This window comes from Grammomys surdaster, unplaced genomic scaffold (assembly GCF_004785775.1).
Source record: "Grammomys surdaster isolate TR1022 unplaced genomic scaffold, NIH_TR_1.0 208, whole genome shotgun sequence".
NCBI lineage: Eukaryota > Metazoa > Chordata > Mammalia > Rodentia > Muridae > Grammomys > Grammomys surdaster.
The window spans coordinates 7,539,881-7,562,470 of record NW_021604653.1 but is presented as its reverse complement, the minus strand read 5'-3'; the positions used below and the strand labels follow the sequence as shown (position 1 = coordinate 7,562,470).

At 48.6% G+C, this 22,590-nt stretch overlaps 1 protein-coding gene across 2 annotated transcripts in view; it reads right to left on the bottom strand.

Moving 5' to 3' along the window:
* Window positions 1-22,342, bottom strand: part of Steap3 (STEAP3 metalloreductase) — a 41,248-nt gene extending 18,906 nt beyond the window's left edge. The window contains exon 1 of one of the 2 annotated variants that reach the window (XM_028771517.1): window positions 22,267-22,342. Coding sequence is in view for 1 of the 2 variants with exons in the window: in XM_028771516.1 (XP_028627349.1) it covers window positions 15,891-15,912 (22 nt within the window). In the remaining variant the exon portion in view is untranslated. Of the gene's footprint in view, window positions 1-15,890; window positions 15,995-22,266 lie in introns of those variants that run through there. The other variant, XM_028771516.1, reaches the window with a different exon arrangement.
* Window positions 22,343-22,590: the final 248 nt, after the last annotated feature.

Genomic DNA, 22,590 nt, shown 5'->3' with positions numbered 1-22,590 from the left:
ACCACATACAGACACACGAGGAAAAAGTCAAGATAACTTAAGAGGACATGGGAAAGGAGAAAGGAATCTGGGTGAAGCCTCTCACCAGCTGAGAAGCAGGAATTCCAGCACAATGCACATCCGCCCTGCCGGCTTCCAGCACAGACTTGTTTTCTACAGAGAAGAATGGTAAAAGCAACCAGCAGGGATGGGAGGCTGCTCAGTGGAGACACTGCTTGACACACAGAAGTATGAGGATCTGAGTTGGGATCTCCAGAATCCATGTACAAAAGCCAGGTGTGGTCACATGTGCCTGTATGTGCAGTCAGACAGGTCCCTGAGGAACCACAGGTCTGCCAGTCTAGCTGAATTGGTTTCAAGTCCCAGTGAGAGACCCTGTCTCAATAAATAAGGTGGAGAGTGACTAAAAAAAGACATATGACATTGATTGGTGGCCTACACATACACACACACACACACACACACACACAGAGAGAGAGAGAGAGAGAGAGAGAGAGATAATAGTGCTTTCCTTACAAGGCTGCAGCAATAAAAATAACAGAGGGGCTGGGCACAACTACACTCTCAGGTGTCATTAGTAAATACTGAGCAAGCACTGGCTGCAGGAGAAGTTCCCTCTGCACTGATGCCAGGCACCCCTCAGGCCCTAGAGATCAGAGTTAAGGCACGGGGGAGTCAGGAACAAGTACTCTGCAGGCTGGCAATGGAGACCTCTGTCCAGCGGCCTGGAACCTGGGAGCAGCCTGCAAGGATTCCAGATGAGGGTGTCCACATCTGCTACTATCTATGTGACCTCAGAAGCCTGGATAGACAGAAGCGTCCACTCTCAAATTTCGGAGGCAAGAGAATAGAGCAGACAATAAGACTGGGGAAGGCTTTGTGCAAAACCTTACAAAATTAGCATATAAAAATTGAAAAAGAAAGCTTGAGAACCCTGTGCCTTGGTGCTAAATCAGGCCATTTAGCATAGGTGCGGGTGTTTGTGCACTGTCCTTTCAGTGTGTGTGTGTGTGTGTGTGTGCATTTGTGTATATGAGTCTGGATATGTTTAGATAGAGGACAGCCTCTCTACCATGTTTGAAGCACAGCTTCTTCGTCGTTTTCCTTCCCATACACTATGCTAGCTGGCCCACGAGCTTCTTTCTTTGCTTCTCATCTCCCTATAGGAATGCTGGGATTAGAGATGCTCGCTACCATATTCAGCATTTTTTTGTAGGTTCTAAGGATTTGAACTCAGATCCTCTTGCTTGCACAGTGATTGCTTTTTACCTACTAAGGCATTTCCCCAGCCCCCGCACTTACAGTTTTTTATGGGTATGGCCATACCCAAGGACAAGGCCTACCCCTGGTCTGAAGGCCATGGGGAGGCCCAGAAGTCACCACTGCCTGTGTGTTTGGTGGAGGTCAGAGTTTGAGTCTGGCCTCTAGCCGTGCTTCTGATGTGGGATCTATTTATAGACTGAAGGCACAGAAGGAGAGAATATCCAATTGCAGCTGTTGAGGCCAGGTCTGTAGCCTGCACTACTCACCTCCCTGCCAAGCTACAGACAAAAGAGCACTGTGGCTGGGATGATCCTGTCTCCACTGGGTCTCTACCCAGGCTGCTTGTCCCCTCCTACTTCCCAGCAGAGCCAAAACATGGGCTGCAATTCTGGCTCTGATGTACGGCCAACCCGCCAGCTCCTGCCAGCTCCTGGGTACACAGGAATGAGGGAAGTCATGAAGACAATGGCCCCAGCTTTTTCTCATGGGTAGTGACAATCCTTCAGATTCTAAGCAATCAGAGATGGCCTCCAGGAATCCCCAGGTGCAGTTATCCTTCAAAATTACAATACGTACTATAAGGAAAAACACTCAGAACCTAGGATTCCCCCCCCCACCCCGTTCCCAGGGATGCCCCTATGTTATCTCTGGGTGTGTGTCCTCATTCAAGGATGAAGCCCAAGGCTTTGCACATACTAAGGCTCACATTCATTCTATTAGCAAGCTGCATTCTCTGCCATCTTACTTTTTTTAAACCTTTATATTTCGGGAGGGAGATGTCACAGAGGGCTGTCGTGTTGTGGTGGGGTGAGGGGGTGTGCACATCGCCATAGGTCAGAGAACAATCTCCATATTGGTCCTCACCTACCACCTCTTTTGAGGTGTTAGTATGCACAGCAGTGTTTACTGTGCACAGCAGGCTAGGTGGTCTCCAAGCTCCCATCTCTGCCACTCATCTTGCCAGCAGGAGCACTGGGATTACAGACACACACACTTGTCTCTGGCTTTTATGTGGGCTCTGAGAATCTGGACTCAGTTCTCCATGCTGGCACTATAAGCTCTCTATCTGCTGAGCCATCTCCCCCATTTTGTTTTAATTTCAAGAAAAGATCTTAGGTAGCACAGGCTGTCCTCAAACTCATTTTGTAGTTGAGGATGACCTTCAACTCCTGATCCTCCTGCCTCTGCTTCCTGAGTGCTGGGATTAGAGATGTACAGCCTCACACTTGGTTTCTGCAGTGATGGAGATTGAACCCAGGATCCCTCATTCATGTCAGGCACCCTGTGTTTGATAGAATGTTTTGATCCGTCCTTGGCCTCCTAATGGTCAGGACTGTGTTGAAGATATTTGCCTCTGACAGTCCCTGCTAGACCCAGGACCTGCTAACCTACTGCATACAAGTCCCCTATGTCCACCAACACTCGAGTAAAACGCTGACCCAACAAGAACAGGACAGGACCTTGATCTTGTCAACCCAGAAATCAGAAGTTCACTCACTGTGCAGAAATGGAAAGCAATATGGTCACCATGGAAGGAGGTCTGCCTGATGGGCCCTTCCTAACGTTAAGCAGAGAGTTTCCCATTGTCCCAGCCATTCTGCTTCCAGGATAAATGAAAACACATCCATAGAGAACACATATTAACATTACTCATAATAGCAAAAAGCAGGAATAAGTCAAATGCCTATCAACTGACCGTTAAGTGTACAGAGGCCATCCCAGGAGTAGAGCACTGCTCAACTGTAAAGAGGAGCTATGCATTAACACCTGCTCTGACATGATGACCCTGCCGTAGCATGCTTGCCAGCCATAGTACTGAATGCCTACAATCCAAGCACTGAGGGTTTAAGCAGAAGAACGCTGAGTTCAAAGCTAGCCTGGGCTACTTGCTAAGACCTGGGTCAAGCAAACAAATGAAAACAGATGCTTAGGAGTCAGGCAGTGGGAAGTCACGTATCCCATGACTCCATCAGTGCGAAGACAGAGTAAGCAGATCTGGAGATAGAAATCAGATTAGTGGTTGCAGGCAGAGGAGGGAGGGCTTCAGGGAAAATGGGGAGTGAGCTCACCAGCACCGGGTTTCTTTTCACAGTGACACAAATATTACAAAATTGATTGTGGAGACAGCTGCACAATTGAACATATGCAAAAAAATGAACACATGCAAATATGCAAATTGGGCATATGCAAAATATATGCTGGAGTGGTGGCTCAGTGTTTGAGAGCACGCACTGCGTTTGAAGAGTTGAAAGTTTGGGTCCTAGCACCCACAGTGTGTGGCTCACAACCTGTAAGTTCAGCTCAAAGAGCACTGGATGCCTCTGGCCTCTCCAGGCACCACACTCACGGGCATGTACCCACACAGAGACACTTAATTAAAAATAAAAGTAAAACAACAAATCATTCATTTTTATATGCTTGTTCAGCATGTATAGAGTTTCCGGGTTTAATCCCAGGCATTACACATACAAGTTTTGTTTTTGTTTTTAAAGAAACTGGGCTTCCAAAGGCTATTATTTCTGTAACTGAAGAGTAAACATGCTTTGGGGTTGAGCCTGGATTCTGTGACTCACTTGACTCTGCACCCCAAGGTTGTTTCTCTGTTTTTCTACCTAGTGGAGCCCTCCAAGCCCCATGACCTGCAGAGAAGCCAAGCTTATGCAACAGCCCCTGTTAGCTGTTGGAGAGGAGCCACAGTCTGGTCCTTGGGACTCAACAACGCCCTTGGCTCCACCACATCCCTGGTCTTGGAGGGCCCTGGGGCTTGTTTCTGCCTCTGCTGAGTCCAGCATTCCCAGGCTCTATGGATGGATCTGTGTGTGAGTGATGAGGTCTGGGGGCCACCCCACTGCTCCCAGAGTGGTCTGGTGTTAGGACAGTTGTGTTCCAGGTGGGAGGGACCACTCTGCTATTCACTCAAAGGGCTGGAGTTTAAATAAGGACAGGCAGCTGGAAAGGGCACACAGCTGCGAATCTTCCAGGATGTGTGCTTCATATCATTCCTCCCACTGGGGTGGATCTGGTTTGTCCCCTTTGAAACTCACACTGAAACAAAGCCCCATTATGGGGCACGAAGAGGAGGGATATTGAAGAGGTGGATTAAAGGGGCTGCAGGGAATCCCTAGCTGATGCCTAGTTGAAGTACCTTGTAAGCATGAGGGCCTAAGTCTGATACGCAGGGCCCATGTAGAAAAGCCAGGCATGGTGGTGCTCACTTGTAACCCCACCGCTGGGGAGCAGGGTCCCTAGGCCTCCCAGGACCATCTAACATATCCAAATCAGTAAGTCCCAGGCCACTGAGACAGATATGGGGACCTGATGAGATGGCTCAGTGGTGTTATATCTCAGGTAGTCTCTGTGTCTAGAAATGACCTCAAGATGGACTCTAGAAGGATTTCTGGCAGTTAGGTAAAAGCCAACATTCCACAAGAACCTGTGAAACACGTTAATGTTCCCCTAACAGGAGACATTTCTCCTTGCCTCTGGCAGGAGCATGTGGCTCCCCACTGACATGTACATGTGGTTGCATATCCAAACCCACACTGGCCTCTAGGTTCCCTCGGTCCCTATCCACAAGTACCCACTATATATTCCCAAAGCTCCCATGCTAGCCTCCTGGCCTTTCTCACCTCCTCCCCTACCCTCAACTCTAGGGCCCTGCTCCAGCTTCCTTCCCCCGGCTACTCATCCTCCTTATAATCCAAATGGTTTTTCCACCCTGTGCTCTTCCACAGACAGCCCTGGCCACTGCCAGTCGGCTTCTTTCTCTCTCTGTTCTGGACTTTCCCAGATGTCTCTGCATATTATCTCTCTTGAGAACAAAACCTTCCCCTACAGATCCAAAGAAGCTAAGCAAGAAGGAAGGGCCAAGCTAGGAGGTTGAATCTCACTTAGAAGGGGGAGTAAAATAAGTCATTGGAGGTAGACAGAGGGAAGGAACTGGGAGGGTGGGGGTGGGGAGGGGGAGGGGGCAAATGGGGGGATTCAGGATAAGGTGTGGGGAAGGACAGATGAGATGGTCATGAAAATGAATGGAAATCTGAACTGATGGGGGTGAGGAGGTAGGGGGCATCTCCAGGATGAGACAGAGACCTGGGATAAGGGAGGTGCCCAAGAATCTATGGGGGTGACCTTAGCTGTGACTCACATCACTGGGGATATGGAACCAGAAGAGGCCACCTCCTATAGTCAGACAGTAATCTCAGTAGAGCAATAGACACACAAACCCACCCACAAAACTTTCAACCCAAAATTTATCCTGTCTACAAGAAATGCAGGCACAGGGAATGGGACAGAGACTAAAGGAATGGCCAACTAATAACCAGCACATCTTGAGACCCATCCTGAGGGCAAGCACCACTTGCCTGACACTATTAATGATACTCTGTTATGCTTGTGGATAGGAGCGTGTTACCCTCTGAGAAGCTCCGCCCAAAAGCTGACTCAGACAGATGCAGACACCCACAGACGCACAGATACAGACTATTGTGGATGGAGCTTCGAGACTCATGGAAGAATAGGAGGAAGGATTGCAGATCCTGTATTGGATAGAAACTCCACAAGAAGACCAGGAGAGTCAACTAACATGGACCCTTGGGGCTCTCAGATTCTGAACCACCAACCAAAGAGCATACATGGGCTGGCCTAGGCCTCCCTATACATACGTGGCAAATGTGCAGCTTGGTCTCCATGTGGATCCAGAACAAGCAGAACACGGGCTGTCCCAAAAGCTGTTGCCTGTCTGTGGGTTATGTTCTAGCTGGGCTGCCAGTGCGAGAAGAAGCCCCTAGCCTCAAGGAGACTTGAAGTGCGAGGGTGAGAGGCCCCCACTGGCTCACAGGAGAAGGGAGGAATGGGGGGGGGGAATGAGGACTGTGGGAGGGAATAACTGGCAGAGGCAGTGAATGGGATGTAAAATGAATAAGTAAGAAAACCCTACATACATAAATAGGATAACATTTAAAAAAAAAGACATCTTCCCCTACTGGAGCAGCCATTGGGACAGTTTCCTTGCTGCACTCCCGTGCACACAAACGAGTGGGTAAAAAAGGCACATGCCACCAAGCTTGACAACCTGAGGTCTATTCCTAGGACCTGGTGGCAGGAGAGAATTGACTCCTGCAAGTTCACTTCCTCTAAACCCAGTCTCTTCCCTACACATGGAGCCATGGTACTTCACAGTAAAGGCTCAGCTCTGTGCCTCACCCCCACCCCCCACCCCCGAGACAGAGTTTCACTGCATAGCCCTGGCTGGCCACGAAAGATATGCACTACAACATCTAGTCTTTAGGATTCTTAAATTTACTATCTTCATTTCACCCCTCTGTCTGGGGTTTAAAAAAACAAACAACAACAAAACCCTCCATTTTGTATCTTGTAAAGCAGAAATAGATTTCCAAATCAATATAGTGCATTTTCTAAATACTTTCTCTGAGATAATGGCCTGAAGGCACACATGCATTTCACCCCAAGCCAGCTTAATGGGGTGAGGAGGAGGGTCAGGGTGTGGCTGAGTCAGTGGAGTGCTTGCCTAGCACACAAGAAGCCCTGGGTTTGGCACCCGCCTTGCCCCCTACATTCAGTAAACTGGAAGTGGTGGTGCATCGCAAAGGCAAGAGGACTAGAACTGTGAGGTCATCCTCACCTACACAGTGAGTTCGAGGCCAGCCAGGGTTACATGAGACCCTGTCAAAAAGAAAACAGAGACAGCCAAAATGAAGCAGAGGCTTGGAGGAAATGGCACCTGGGGTGGTGGCACAGTAGGAAGATAGATGGACAGGGCACCAGCAAGTTTAGACATGGAGCCTGGGGTGCCTGCCAGTGACAGTCCTTAGGCCCCAGGCCACCCTTCCCTGCCAGGATCCCCAGCTCCCAAATCAAACCCTCAACTGCTGTGCCTGTGCCTCCATAACCCTGAAGGGCAACCTCTGCTCTGATATGCAGTCTTTCCCCCACTCCTGCCTGGCTCCTCCCTAGGCTCCAAACTCCTCCAAGGTGGAACTCAGTCCTGTTTGGTTCCGGGAACTCCAGCACTTAGTGCTGTACCTGACACAAGAACTTCAACGAAGTCACATTGGCATTTGCAGAGGCTGCAGAACCTATTGCGGAGGTTCCTGAGATTCCAGGAGTCACACTCTGAACGCCACCGTGGTAGGTAGGACAGTAAAGAACTGGGGAAAGGGCTGGGGAATACCCAGTAAAGTACTTGGCTAGGGTACTTAGTTCCTTTTCTGTTGCTGTGATAAACAGCACAGTGACTTGGGGGGAGGAAAGGGTTTCCTTCAGCTTTACGGTTCCACATCACATTCCACTACAGACAGAAATCTGCACAAGGCAAGAAACCTGGAGTCAGGAACCTAAGTGTAGGCCACAGAGGAACACTGCTTCCTGCTTGCTCCTCTCCAGCTTAGCACCCAGGAGTACCAGCCCACGGGAGACACTGCCCTCAGTGGGATGGGCCTTTCCAGACCAGTCAAGACCGTGGCCCACTGATTTGCCCACAGGCCAACTTGACAGAGGCATCTTCTCAATTGAGGCTTTCTCTTCCAAAATGACTCTAGCTTATGTCAAGTTGGCGTAAGGCTATTGAGCACATGTAGCATGTATGACTGCCTACGTCTGCTCACTAGCACCACATACAGCAGGCAAGGTAATGCCAGCACTCTGAAGGTGGAAGCAGGGGTATCTCAGAAGTTCAAGATCACCCTCAACTTCTTGGCAAGCAGAACATTCTCCCAGACATGTGCAGCCTCAGACCCTGGCATCACCATCACATAAACACTATTGTGGTTTTGGACCACTACCCCAGGCCCATTTTAGTGGATTTCTTAGAGGAAAGAAGTACCTTAAAAGCAATACCTGGTTTGACATGATTTGGAGAGGAAAACCCAACTCACTCCATGAATATGCTACCTACTCATAAATATTCATAAAATTTTCTTTAAAATTCCACACCAAGAACCCACTACACTGTCCCCTGCCTTGGAGCAGCCTACTCAAATCTTTCTTCAGAGTGTTTTCCTTAGCTTTACCCAATAAACTTCTGGTTATGCTGTTTCTTGACTGAATTCTTTCCTTCAAGTTAAGAGCCAATACTGTCAACTTTTGGCAGGATCTAGAATCACTTAGGAGATAAACCTCTGAGTATGTGAAAGTGAGTTTCTAGATTAGACTGAAGTGGGAACTCACCCTAAATGTGAAACACTAGGCCTGAGATCAATTAAAAGAAGACAATGGGGTATGCACCAGCATTCAAGTCTGCTTCCTCACCAGATGCTTCAGGCTCCTGCCACCATGCCTTCCCCACCATGATGGACTGTACTCAGACTGTGAGCCAACACAAACCCTTCTCCCTCCAAGTTGCTACCTTCCCTTAGGTTTGTCAAGACAGTAATCAGGGTCATTAATAACCATTCATAACAGGAGTGAGGTGAGGGGGATGGGGGATTCGTGGCATTTCAGCCAAATCAAAACTGATGGTGTCTGCTTCTATAGCAGGTAGGTCACCAGGCCCACAGCCGGCTTGGGGACAAATGTGAGGGCTGTGGTATTGCAAAGACTGGAAGTCCGAGATGTTAACACACAGCCTGGCTGTGAGAATGTTCTCCAGGGACTGAGCACTTTGGCTGAAGAGCCCAGATGGTCACCTCCCACCCGTTCAGTTTCACTTCTTCAACTCAACAGAGCAAGTCAGAATGGCTGCTTATCAGGGCAACTCAATTCAACTGAGGCCATTAGACTCAGCATGATGGCCAGTGCTGGCTGGGAGAGGGGAGAGGGAGGCCTTGTGTCAGCACTAAGGCTGGGGCATGAGCCAACCCCTGCATCTTCTTCATTCTCTACATCCTCAGCACCTGAAGTGAGGTGGCCCATTGCTTCCTGGGAGACTGGAGCTGCAAAGCCTGGAGCCTGTGCATCCTGAAGGCTGTGGCTGTCCCTCCCCTTGCTGTGAGGAGGGCTTTGAAAAATCAGGAAAAAAAAAAAAACAAAAAAAAAGTTTGGCTCAGCTTTGATCCTAGCCTGGGAAGCATCGGGTACAGAACAGCCAGAGGTAGCCAAGACACACAAAGACAGCTCCAGGCCTTCCCCCGGGACCAAGCTTGATGACATCACTTCCTCTCGTTCTGTCTAGTTATGAGTTTCTTTTTTCCCAGAAAGCCTTTGGGGGAGTCTCTCCTGCCTGCCACTTCCTCTGGACTCTTAAGGACACTGGACTTGGTCTCCACACAATCACCAGCTGTTCTGGAAAGACCAGATCATAGAGCTGACCCCAAACCCTGCCATGCCAGAGCAGGCTCTTTCCCAGGACTCAGAACACTAACCCTAGGTTTCCTCCCAGGCCAGGGCAGAGGGGAACCTTGGGCTCCATGACTCGCTCTGCCCACTTCACTTACTGGTTCACTTGTCGGTCACTGCACTCAGCCCAGAGCCTGGCATGCAGGAGGTGCTCAATTAATACTTGCTTGAATAATGTAACTTCTGGTTTCCGTGCCAAGGTCAGGGTGTGCATGTGTGTCTTAGCTGTTCTCCTAGAACCTAGTTGGGGCCCTGCATCCCAGTGGTGATGAAATAACTGTCTATCTTCTCTCCTCTCTCTTTGCTTCCCTCCTTCTCTCTGTCCCTCTCCCTCCTGTGCCCTCCCTGCCCTTCCCTTCCCCTCCCCTCCCCTTCTTCTCCCTCAGGGATCATGTTTGGTTTTCTGAATTGATCCTTTTTGCCTGCAGATCTTCTTCCCTCCATCTAACAAAACTCACAGTCTAGTTTGTTCTAGTTTGCTTTCTCTCGCTTTAAAGCTCATTGGCTTGGTTCCCCTCTGCCCTGGCCCAGGAAGAAACCTGGGGTTAGTCTTCTGAGTCCTGTGAAAGAGCCTGCTCTAGCATGGCAGGGGTTGAGGCATGGCTCTATGATCTGGAGGCAGAGACAGACATGTCTCTTTTGAGTTCAAGGCTAATCTAGTCTACAAAGTGAGTTCCAGGACAGCCAGGGCTATATAGAGAGACCCTGTCTCAATAACAAACAAACAAAGGAGGAAAAAAAGACAAGGAGTAAAAGCAGCTTGGGGAGGAAAGGGTTTCTTTGTAATACTTCCAGATCATCACCCATCACTGAGGGAAGTCAGGGGAGAAACTTAACCAGGAGCTCAGGGTAGAAGACAACGAAGCTCAGCGTGTTAGCTAAAACTCTAAACTCTAAAACTCATGCTCAGCGAGCCTTTAGTAATTTTTAAATATTTATTTATTTACTTTGTATGTATGAGTGTTGAGCCTGCATGTGTATGCCCACCACATGTGTGGAGTGACGACAGAGGCTAGAAGAGGGTATTAGAACCCTGGGACCTGGAGTTAGAGAATGTCATGAACTACTTGCCATGCTGAAGCTGGGAGTCAAACCCAGGCAGGTCCTCTACAAGAGGAGCCAGTGCTCTATTGACCATGCTCCAGTCCTCTCAACTTTTTCACACAGCCCAGGCTCACCAGCCTAGGGATGATGTCACCATAGTGACCTGGAGAATTAATATACCCATGGTGCCTCAAGAACAGTAAAGGTATACTGCTGTCCTTGCTGGTTAAAAGCAAATTGTTTCTGATGGCCCTTCTGAATGCTGAGAAGAAAGGTACCTGAAGATGTATTAATCTGCTCAAGTAAGGAAACCGCATATGGTGGAGCAGCTTTCAGAAGTCAGCCATCACCAGACAACCCATCTGTCTTCTACAGCATGCTGAATAGAAGTGTAGAAAGGAAATGTGGTAGGGACCGCTACCCTTGCATCTCTCAAGTCCTTGATGGTGGCACTAATGTACACAGTCCTTCTAAGGATATTTTTACGTCACTTTTCTCCAGTGTCTGGTTGAACACCAGTGTCTCCAATGTAAGGTCTGACCCAAGGGAAAGAGCATAACAAAGCTCTTCAAACATGCTGGTGCTCCTCCGTCATTTACCCTCTCCTAGCGTTAGTGAAGGACATGTGTGCTGGGCTGTGGATAACGAGGTTTAACACAGTGGACCCTCTGTAGCCTTCCAATTTCCCTGAACCCCCAAATCCCTCTCCATCAACACTAAACTAAAGGATATCAGCATCTCCAGCTCATTCTCACATTCTCAACAGGCTTTTTTTTTTTTTTCGATAAATACTTCAGGAACATATCAAATAAACTCTTCACCTATATTTATTTATTTGTTTATTTATTTATTGAAATAGTCTATGTAGTCCCATCTAGCCTAAAATTCAGAGATCCACTGCTTCCGCCTCCAGAGCACTAAGACAAAAGGTGTGAGCGGCCATGCTTGGCACTGTATGCATGTCGATTTTAAACCTAAAATCTCTGTGTAAGGAGCTCATATGCATTAACACCGGCCAATCTGGTCCTTTCATCCTTCCACCATTATCCCACACCCCTCAAATCCATCCCCACACATATTCCTCAGACTTCTGCTTATGCAAATTAGCAAACTCGTTAAGTTCTTCACTAGTGTGGCAAGCACACCTCTTTGTTTCAAAGCCTGTCGAGTCTTGAATCCCATTACATGTGTACAGACAATAATTCATGGGACTAAGGGGCATCAGCATTGTCTTGTCCAGCTTTTCCTACAGAAAAAGTCTCATACTACAGATATTGAAAGAATAATTCCGCCAGGCAAGGGTGAAGAGGGTGGTACTGCAGGGGGTGGGGGCACATCCTCTAAGGGCAAGGAGGCTAGTTCCTCAAATGAAGAAATTCAATGCCTTCAACCTTTTTAGGGTCCTCTCCCCCCTCACCCCCCACATTTCCATTCTGAGCCACAGAATCACTTTTTTTTTTTTTCTAATCAGTATCCTCACTTTAAATGCTCAGGTCTGAGACTTGAATTTCTGTAGTAAGTTGGCCAACCTTATAAGGAGGGACTTGGGCTTGATTCTTAGCAACTTGAACTTTATGGCTGCTGGGGAGATTTCTTCCAGGACACATCTAGAAAATCTGAGCCCGCTTATGTGTGTCTGGCGTTGGTTAATTTTACCACTGAGTTCATTCTTTTCTTTTGTCACTTTACCCAGAGATTCTGGAAGTCACCAGCCAGCATCATTATCTTCCTTATTTTTCTAAATGGCCAAAAGTTTTATGGACAGAGACACTAAATTACTTGCTCCTCACAAGAGGTGCATTAGGGTGGTTTTTAGATCGACTTGCAAGATGTGGTTCAGGTAATCCAACAATGGCTGTCTCATGCTAGAGAGGCCAGGAATACAGAAGTTGCTCAGTGTACTGTTTTAAAATGCCCCTATGGGTTTTGAGACACCTGGTGAGCCACTGGACTTTAGTCTATGATGGAAACCCAAAGAAGCTGGTTCTAGCATCATCGGGGAGGGGGGAGAGTATGTTGCAGCAGCAGGATAGATAAGCTTGCCAGTAAAACAAAGGGCAGCAGGCAAAAAGCAAGCATTTCCTTCTTGTCCTTTTATCTGGGCTGCCACCAGACAGTGACACCTACATTTGGGGGGGGGGAGGATCTTCCTGACTCAAATAGTCTGACCAAAAGAGTCTCTTCTCTTGGTCCAGCATGGTTACACACACCTTTAATCCCAGCACTTAAAAGACAGACAGGCAGATTGTTATGAGATTGAAGACAAACTGGCCTACATAGTGAGTTCTTTGCTAACCAGGGCTACATTCTGAGAAACTGTCTCAACAAGCAAACAAAACCAAAATAAGTCCCTCAAAGCAGTGCTCAAACAGCTTTCATAACTGCCTGATCCAAAATCCAGTCAAGTTTACAACTAAGATCAGCAATTACCAGGCCCAACAGAAGGCCCAGCTGCTGGAGCTAAGGAGATGGCTCAGTTAGTAAAATGGTTGCCTAGAAAGTATGAAGAACTTGATTCCCCCCCCCCGCCCACACATAACATGCACTTGTGATGCCAGTGCGGGGGAGGCAGAGACAGGATGATCTCTAAGTCAGTTGGTGAGCTCCTGAAGGTGACACCTGATGTCATTCTCTGGCTCCATATGCAACGCCTCAACACACATGTGAGCATACATGTTAGTGAGAACACATATGAACATACATACACACATAGTATCAGTACATACATGTGAGCACATATATACAAGTGAGCACATATGTATACACATATGCATACATTTTTTTTTAAAGGTAAAAGAAGAAAAGAAGCCTTCCAGTTATTCAAGACAAAAATTGATGTTTTTGTCTTCTGATCCCCTGGGCTATCTGTCACAGGGACAGAACAAGTATACAGTACCACACACCTTCCCTTAGAGTGCTGGGAAGCCCCATAATCTTCCATCATCCCTTCCCACATGTTTATGGCAATGTTAAACCTAACAGCCTTTGATATGAATTTACAACCCTCAGGCAGGTGAAGGGAATAATAATGTCTAGAAAGTCTTTCTGGGCTGGGAAGATGGCTCAGGGGTAAAGAGCATGCCATGAAAGTACTAAGACCAGAGTTCAGATCCCCAGCACCATATAAATGCCAGATAGGAGTGGTAGCCTGCCTGTAATCCCAGAGACAGAGACAGAGGATTCCTGGTAAGACTAGCAAAAGTTGAGAGCAGTTGTTCCTAGTGACAGTCTTTGTCTCAATATATATAGCGGAGGTGATCAAGAAAGACCTCTGACCTTCACATGAATGTGTCTATATGTGATCTCATATGTGTGAACAAACAAACACAAATCACACACACACACACACACACACACACACACACATCTTGCTCATTTTATGAACCTTGATTTACAGTGGCATGGTAGCCTGAAAATCCTCTGTAAACTGATGATGCCATGAGTTTAAAATACCTCGGAAAACCACCAAATTCACAATTTGAAGAATGTTCCTGCTGAATTCTGTTGGTGTTGTACCTCCCTAAAGCTGACAGATCCTATGTCAAACCATCATTAAACTGGGGATTGCCCACACTGGATGAAAATTACACCCTTGCTATGCAAAAAGAAGAGATTCCCAGGGACAACGCCCTCTCCCTCTTTCTGCCACACAACTTCCCCAAGTAGTAATACAGGGTTTCCTTGGGGCATAAGGCTACTGAGGGAAGCAGCCAGCACACCCCAGGACTCTGCAAGTGCCTGGTCCCTATACAATCCAAATCACCAGGGCATGAGACGAGATTAGAAGACAAGGCCAGATCACAACATGCAGCAATCCATGACCTTGGCTATGTGTTGGGATATGACTTACAAAAGACACTTCTACTTTACATATCACAAACCAAGGCTCAGACAGGTAAAGGGACTTCCTCCAAGGCTCAGAGCTGGCTCTGCCTTCATCTAATCTCTGCATCCAACTGACTGACATCTTGGGTGGTGAGGACTGAGGCTCTGTATGTGGGTGCTACAGATGTCACCTGGCTAGCACCAGGTTCTAGATTTATGTCTGTTTCCTTCTCATGATCGTTATCTTCTCTCTAAGCTGCTGGGAATAATTTCCCAGTCACTCTTCTTACTGTTCCTGTAGTGTGGGGCTGGCCTTCATCCTGGGTCTTAAATGGGGGTTTTCTCAGACCCAGGCCCTTGCTCCTTCCTAGGCTCAGGGACCACAGTTCTCTCTCCTTGCCCAACCCTACATTTATCTCCCTAGGTGAGGGGAGAGAAGAGAGACCCCCAGGCTCAAATTAGCATGTAAAAGCTTTGGTGGCTCTGGAGATGCAGGGCAGTTGGTAGAGAGCTTACAGAGCACACACATGAAGCCCAGGGCTTTGATCCCCAGAACTATACAAAGGCATAGTAGTGTGTGTTCGATACTTCCATATCTGGGTGATAGAGGCAGGAGGATGAGAAGTTCCAAATTGTCCTTGGTTCCATGATGAGGTTGAGGCTACAGGAAGCTCTGCCACAAACAAAACAAAAGCTAATGACATCAAACATGTTTTAAGTGGCACACTTCAGTTTTTCTCTGTAGGCATCTCTCCTATCAGATGGACCCTTACAAACAATTTACTGTTACGTTTCTTGTAATACTACCTGGGATTGTTATTTAGACATTATAAAAATCATTATTTTTTTTTAAGGAAGGCAGTTTTGTGCCTGCTAAAGAGAAAACACACACACTCGCGCACACGAGTTTGATATGTCAGAAAACAGCATTTTCTCTCCACATCACTTTGCAGAATAAAAGCGAATGAATAATTGATAAAGCTTTTACAAACATCTAGCTTTTCAAATCCTTCTAGAAAAATCCAGTTCGATTACTTGCAGCCAACAGTTCTGTGTAAAATTTATAATTCCCAACGGGCCCACATTCCTCAGAAATACATCATGAACATTAAAAATTTTTTTTAAAGCAACACACACTAAAACCCACAAAGCTACTTCTTTCTCTGTGTGTGCAAACCAGGGCCCTGAACTCTGAACAGGCTCTCATACTCATTGCCTGAACGTCCTCCCTGAGAAGGTGGCCCTGCAATACACACAACAGACAATCAATCTCTCGATTTATTTTGACAAGATAGTATTCTACTGTGCTCTTTCCTGCCAGGCTGAGGCTGTGCTACCCTCAGGGAAACACTGCTCTCTCTGGGCTCTGGTAAGTCTGTTTCAAAGATCAGCACTCTCAAGTGGACCAGAGGATGGTGTAATAGTGAACGAGGCGGCTGCCTTGGAGCCTTGATCAGACTTACCTGCAACAGGTGACTGTGCCATCTGGCCTTCGGGTGAGGTCTGAAGGTTTAGAGTACCCAGACAACCCCACTGTAAGCTGCCTCTTCTGACTAAAGTCTCCACCTTTGGCAGTCTGACCGTGGTTTTTCAGAAGCGGGGCAGCCACAGGCCCTTCTAGGGCGTGAATAACTGGGACACCTCCCCTCTCAGTTTGCCCGCCTACAGCTGGCCACAGGGACTGGCCCTGGAGAGGTGGCTGATGTTCGGTTAGAGAGTGCCCTGAGAGAGCAATTCTGCAAGAGACTTCCTGTTTGGGGAGGAAACCTCAGTGTAGTAATTAGTGGCTCAGACTGCAGAGCCTTTGGTACAGGAATTGAGGCAGGATGGGCAAACTGAAGCCAGGATGCATAAAATGAATAAATGTCCTGGAGCGTAAAGGAGAGGGCGGGCAGAGACACTGAGACCCTTTGAGGTACAAAGCAAGCATTATGGTAACAGAAAGTAACAACTGATCAATTTCTTGGAGGGTAATTCATTGCAATCACCATGGCTGTTACCGGCTTCTGGAGAATTCTCTCAGCATTTTGTGCTGATAGGGGAGGCTTCTTTGTCACTACATGCCAGACAGTACCCATAGCAGAAGACGACAGACAGCTCTATTATCGTTTCACTGCAAATGGTAGATAAGGTCACAAGCCCACCCGCTGCTGAGCTCCAAGGCTTCCAAGGCAGCCCAGAATTCATGAAACTTCTGTATTGTTGATGGAAACCATGTTCTCTGGGCTTGTGCACGGGCATATCTGACTGTCTTCAGCCTGTCAGGGAACTAGCAACCTTGATGATAAGCACACACAGGATCAACAACTAGAGCAGGGCCATATGCCTCTCCCTAACAGTAAAGCCTCTTGGGGGCAGGGCTAGATTCTGGAATCGCATGGAGTCCAGCATAGGCCAATACAGAGACTGATCCTGTTGTCTCTTTCTTCATGCCCCGACTTGTGACTCGCTTGTACTTGGTCTTTTCTGAGTTTGAACATACTCCTGACCCACCCAAATCCCACTTCCTTAGAAATCTAACACCCTGCTGTTGAAAACTTATAGCAGCTATCAACTCCTGCAGCCCTGGACAACATTTACCCACTCTGAATCATCAAGGAAGGCTAGGTTAGCAGTTGGTTGTTGTACTCAGACAGCCCTGAATATGACCTTGAGTTTAACCACATGCTAACAGTGTGACCTTGGGGAGGCTTCTTTCCTACTCTGAGGGTCTCATGTAGACCAGATTGGTCTTAGACTCCACATGTTGTGAAGAATGACCTTGAACCCTTGATCCTTCAGCCTCTACCTCCCCAGTTCTAGGATTATAGGGATAGTCTACTATGTTCACTTTATGTGGCTCTTTGGTTGGAGTCCAGGACTTCATACATGCTAAGCAAGCACTCTACCAGCTGAGCTACATCCCCAGTGTTGCCTCTGTTTTGACCATTAAGTAAGACAGTGACTACGGAAGCCCTTAAAGACACAAGTTACTCAGTGTTTGCCTGTTGTCTGAATCTGTTCTCTATTGCTGGGGGTACCACCTGATCCCTGGAAAGTATCAGCTGAGGATAAAAACCTGTGCATCTCCCCAAGTCCCTCACTCTGAGCTGTGCTCTCTTGATGCTGGAAGATGCCTGTGGAACCAGTGGGGTTCAAGGAGGGCTCTCCATCACCAGTGAGCCCCAAAGTCACCCAGAGCACTGGGTAGCAGGATTTGGGGCAGAATTCCTGACTCAGTACAGGAGTCCTTTAGCCTATTGTGTCCCAGTTAAGGTTGCTGGATGATCTCCAGGTCCCCTTAGAGTAGCTGCTCTGAGAGGAAGGGACACTTCCCCAGGGAAAAAAAACACCTGCTGGGTGAAGCAGAAAGGAACTAACAGACTCTCTCTGCAGTTCCTTAGGGTTCCATCTGTTCCCATGGGGCTTTGCTCAGGGAGACCCTGAAAACAGAGGTGCATTAAGGTTTCCATCTCCAGCCATAGAGCCTGGATTTCTAGGAGCAAGGCTTTCCAGGATGCCACCCCCAGCCTTGATGACTAGGCTCCGGCTGCTTCCTCTCCCTTCCAGCTCTGGCCAGTCTGGGGCCATCCCTCTAAGGACCATCAGAGGGACCATCTTTTGCAGTGGCTCAGTGTTCATGGGGGCACCGATTTGCTGGGCACAATCACTGCTTCCAGTATGCTTCTGACCCTTGCACAGGCATGGCTGATCACCCAAACAACGGAGCAATGGCTCCTTGTCACATCCCACACTGTCCAGGTCAACTCCACCAGGAGGGTCTGGGTCACAGCCACCTAGAACAAACTTTCCCTTGGAGACATCCAACCTCACTGTTGGGGTCCTGCTACCTCCATAAGCCTACCTAGAAGAATGACAGACCTACTCCCCCACACAGCCAGACAGCCACCCCACAAATATCAGGTCTCTATAGTATTGGAGGGGGGTGTGTCACTGTCAAAGGCCTGCTTACCAGCCCCAGGAAGGCCTTGCTGTCTTCACATGTCCTGGGATAGCCCATTCCACCCTTCACTGATTCTCATATTCCTCCACACTCATGCCACTGGCTAGTGTGATGCTCTTGGGACCATCTCCTTGTTTGTACAAGATTAATCTCCTAAACCGATAGCTAAAGAGGCTCAAAACAAGCAATTAGAGCAGGGGAGCAGCTCAGTGCAAGAGTATTTTCCAGAGTTCTCTAGCCCTGTGTTTAGTTCCCAGCATGGAAATCATGTCTAAACACCAGCTGCTGGCATGAAGCAGAAGACAGATATACACCTGACTATGTAACGGTGATATTCACAATTGCTCCTGTGGGTGACCAAGGAGGCAGGTAAAGATGTGTTGTTTGGGAGCCTAACTCTCCTGATGGAGGGATTTTACACTGTAGGAGCAACTGGACAGAGGTCTACTCAAAGCAGTGCTCTAGAGGGCTCGGCTCATGGAAGAGAGGCCTTTTCCTTACTTATACTCAGAAATACAGAGGGTTCAGATGAGTTTGGAAGAGTAACTATTGGGTGGTCCTCCCAACTGTGCTGGTCTGAGTACCTGGCACCTAGTTAGTGCTCTGTAAATGTTAGTTGGATGATGAAGCAGGATTTGGGCAGACCTAGAGTGAGTGGCAAGGAGCTTCTGGTTTGGGGTTGAGAGAAGAGACTGAAGGCTAGTCTGCCCTTGGAAAAGTCACGTGGTTGGAAGGATAACACCATTGCTTGGGCTAGCTCGGGTGTCAGCAGGTCACCAGGGCTGGTGCAGAAAGTACTTTAACCACTGAGTCATCTTACAGTGCTTGTTTCCTACTCCTGCTCCACCAGTGAAACCCCATCCTAATCTGTGAGGTTGTGAAGGTTATGGGGGAGGGGCTCCCCATATGATATGCAAGTATCCAGTCAGGAAGTCATGTCTTCTGGTTGACCCCCAAAGCTGGGCCTAGAATCTGTCTCACTCGGCCTCTGACAAAGCACTGCAGATCATCCCTCTTCCTGTCCTTGGCCTGCCAGGCACTGATGCCATCCCTGGTGACCTGCTGACCTAGTGACCTGCTGACCTGGTGACCATGTAAATATAGAAGAGGAGAACCATCAGGTCTCCCAGGTTGTCCTCTGACCTCCACCCATGTACCATGGCATGCACGTGTCTTCACATACCACAAAACAGAGGCACACACCCATCCCTTCACAAAGGAGGAAAGGAGCCAACATAGGTTCTAAATGAGCAAACTCCCTCCTTTTAAATCCAGAGGCCCATTCCTGGTCCAGACACTAGAGAGAAATTTCATAGAGTACTTAAAGTACCCTCCTCCTGCCTACCCAACCCAGAAAGTCCTAACCACTCAGCAGGGTAGGGAAGGCAGCAAGAGGCAGATCCAGTTTCAGTTGGAAGGCAGAGAACCCAAGTCCCGGAAGGCCTTCCACCCCTGCCTCAGACTATTAAGGTTTCAATTTGCAGACAGCAGGAAGCACAAAGAGACTCTTTCCTGTCCTGGAGGTAGGTGCCCAGACATTCAGCAAGGGTTCCTGGGCCCTGTCACAGAGATCTCAGACTCCACTCTGGGCTTCAGTGGTCTTCTCTACATGAGCCTGGAAGGTCCAAACAGATTAATCCTCAAATTTGACATAAGGAAATAACTCAGATGATAAAACTACTTGCCTTGCAAGTGTGAGGACCTGAGTCCACTCCCCAGAACCCATATAAAACTGCTGAGCATGGTGGTGCACACTTGTAATCACAAAGCTGGGGAAGCAGATGAAACAGGCAATCCTTGGAGCTTGCAGGCCAGCCAGCCAAGCTGAATTGGCAAGTCCCAGAGCAATGAGAGGGCAAAAAGCCAGAAGAATGACAGCTGAGGTTGACCTCTGGTCTTCACACTCATGTGTGCACATGCTTGCACACCTGCACACACCTATATTCACATACCCCAACATAGACATAAACCTAAACACATAACATTAATATTCAAACCCTTGGGAGCAGAATGAAGAATCTGTTACTTAAACTCCCACAACTTGGAGTTCTATATAATTAATGCCTGTGGGTAGCACTCGCTCTGTTTTATGAGGATATAGTGCGGAAGGGCCCCAGCAAGGCTTACCAATTGAAGAACCAAGTCCAGACAGTCAGAAGACTAGAGCATTGGCTAGATTCAGACTCACTGCTTGCGGACTACAAAGCACCTGCCTCATCCCACCCACTGTGAAGGTGTGTGGCTTTGGACTTCGATCAAGAACTTTCACTTTTTAACACCTTGAAACTCTACCCAATACTCTGTCTCTGATGAGGCTAAGAAAAGAAGAACCATAAAACAAGGACAGAAGACAGGCTGGGCCAGGAATCCATCTCTCTGGTGTCTTCAGGCCATCTGATTAAACTTGAGATGACCAGTTGGGCCATCCTGAGCTCCCGGCTGGCTCCAAGGTAACTAGCCTCTCATGCCAAGACCTCCCTGAAAGTCTTCCTGTCCCCACCCCTTCCCCCATGACATTGCTTGTCCCATACCATGTCTTCACCCATGGAACATTGGTTAAACATTTGCTTCTCTTTGCAGACCAGTGGTGACAGAGGTGAGGACAGACAGACACACAGCTGGGTCCTTCATGTGCTCCTGACCGATTCAGTTGGTTGCCCAGGATGACTGGACATCTGTGTTTTTAACAGCCCTTGCAGAACTGAGGAGGTGGTTCAGTCAGTGAAGTGCTGTCTGTGCCAGCACTTGGATGTCTAGAACTCAGGTAAAAAGCTGGTGCACTCATACACACCTGTAATGGCTGCATTGGGGAGGTGGAGACAAGGAGGATTCCCAGGGCTTGCTGGCCAGACAGCTTAGCCAAATGGTGAGCTTCAGGTTCAGTGAATGATCCCATCTTTCAAAATGTACAAATCAATAAAGGAAGACACCCAGCCTCCACTTCTGGCCTCCACGTGGACACAGACTACACCAGCCCTTGTGGTGACTTAAGAGGGCATGCCCTTTCCTCTCGTGGGCATTGTTCTCACCCAGGACTGCATGCATGGCCTCCTTTACCTCATAGACGCCCTCTTTGTTGGGAAAGTCTGACAATTTCTATGATTTGCTACCCGCGTCCTTGCAAAACACCGGGGACCTGGAAGGCTCAGCATACCCCTGAATAACAGAGAAACAGGGTCTCCTGGCTGCCAGGATTAGCTGGTCTAATGTGCACAGAGCAATGCACCCTGACACATATAAGTGTTGGAAAAATGTTGGCTGCTAATTATATCATAGCAGCACTCTGCCGGACAGACATACTTCCCTAGGGCATTTCACAAACCCCGACTTCTGGAGCCTGTTTTAGAGGTGGCTCTGAACACTTGTTTGACTTCTTGGTACCCCACCGCCCCTCATCCCCGAACCCCACCAGCGCAAACTACCTATTGACCCAAACCGGCTAAGACACAACCTCCACTTTAATTAGAGTGACCAAAGTTACCGCTACACTCCTGCCGGCAGCCTACTCCCAGATTTCAGTGGCCAGGAAGAACTTTCCAGGCTAAGGTTCGGCGGGCAGAGAGGCGGGCACTAGGCAGATCTGCCCATTGGGTGCTCCACACTCCCTCCCCTGAAACCCGCTGAACAAAAAACGAAGAGCACGTGGGACCCGTGGTTGTTCAGGGCTGCCCGGACCGTGGCTAACAAGTGCAACCCGGGCTCCAGACGCCGGCTTTCCCCTGGTCTGTGGGAACCCCGCTGGGATTTTCTGCCACCAGGCTCACGTGGCTTGGTTCTAGGGGACCAGGTTTCCTGACCTGTAGTGACTGCCCAGGGTGCGTCAGAGCAGGCACGCTACAGGGGTGCTGGGGACAGTGCACAGCCTAAGGCATGCGAGCCGGGACAGGGTCACTCACCTCGGCAGCCGGCCGCTTGGAGGAGCCTTGGCAGCTGCAGGTCGCGGGAGGAGGCGGTGGCTCTGGCTCAGACTCCTCCTCTCCTTGTGCCCCGCCCGCCCATGGGGCCGGACCTGGCCGGGTAGTGGCCATCCGCCAGCTCGCTGCCACTTATCCAGCCGTGCCACCCCTTCTGGCCTCAATCGCCGTCCCCGCCCTGCACTACAAGTGGAGGAAGCCACTAGCCACCACCCCACGTGGTTCCCCTTGGGAGTCTCAGAGCCTGTCTTGTCACTTCCTGGTCTGCCCACAGTCAACGAGCAGAACCGACCACCCTGACAGGGA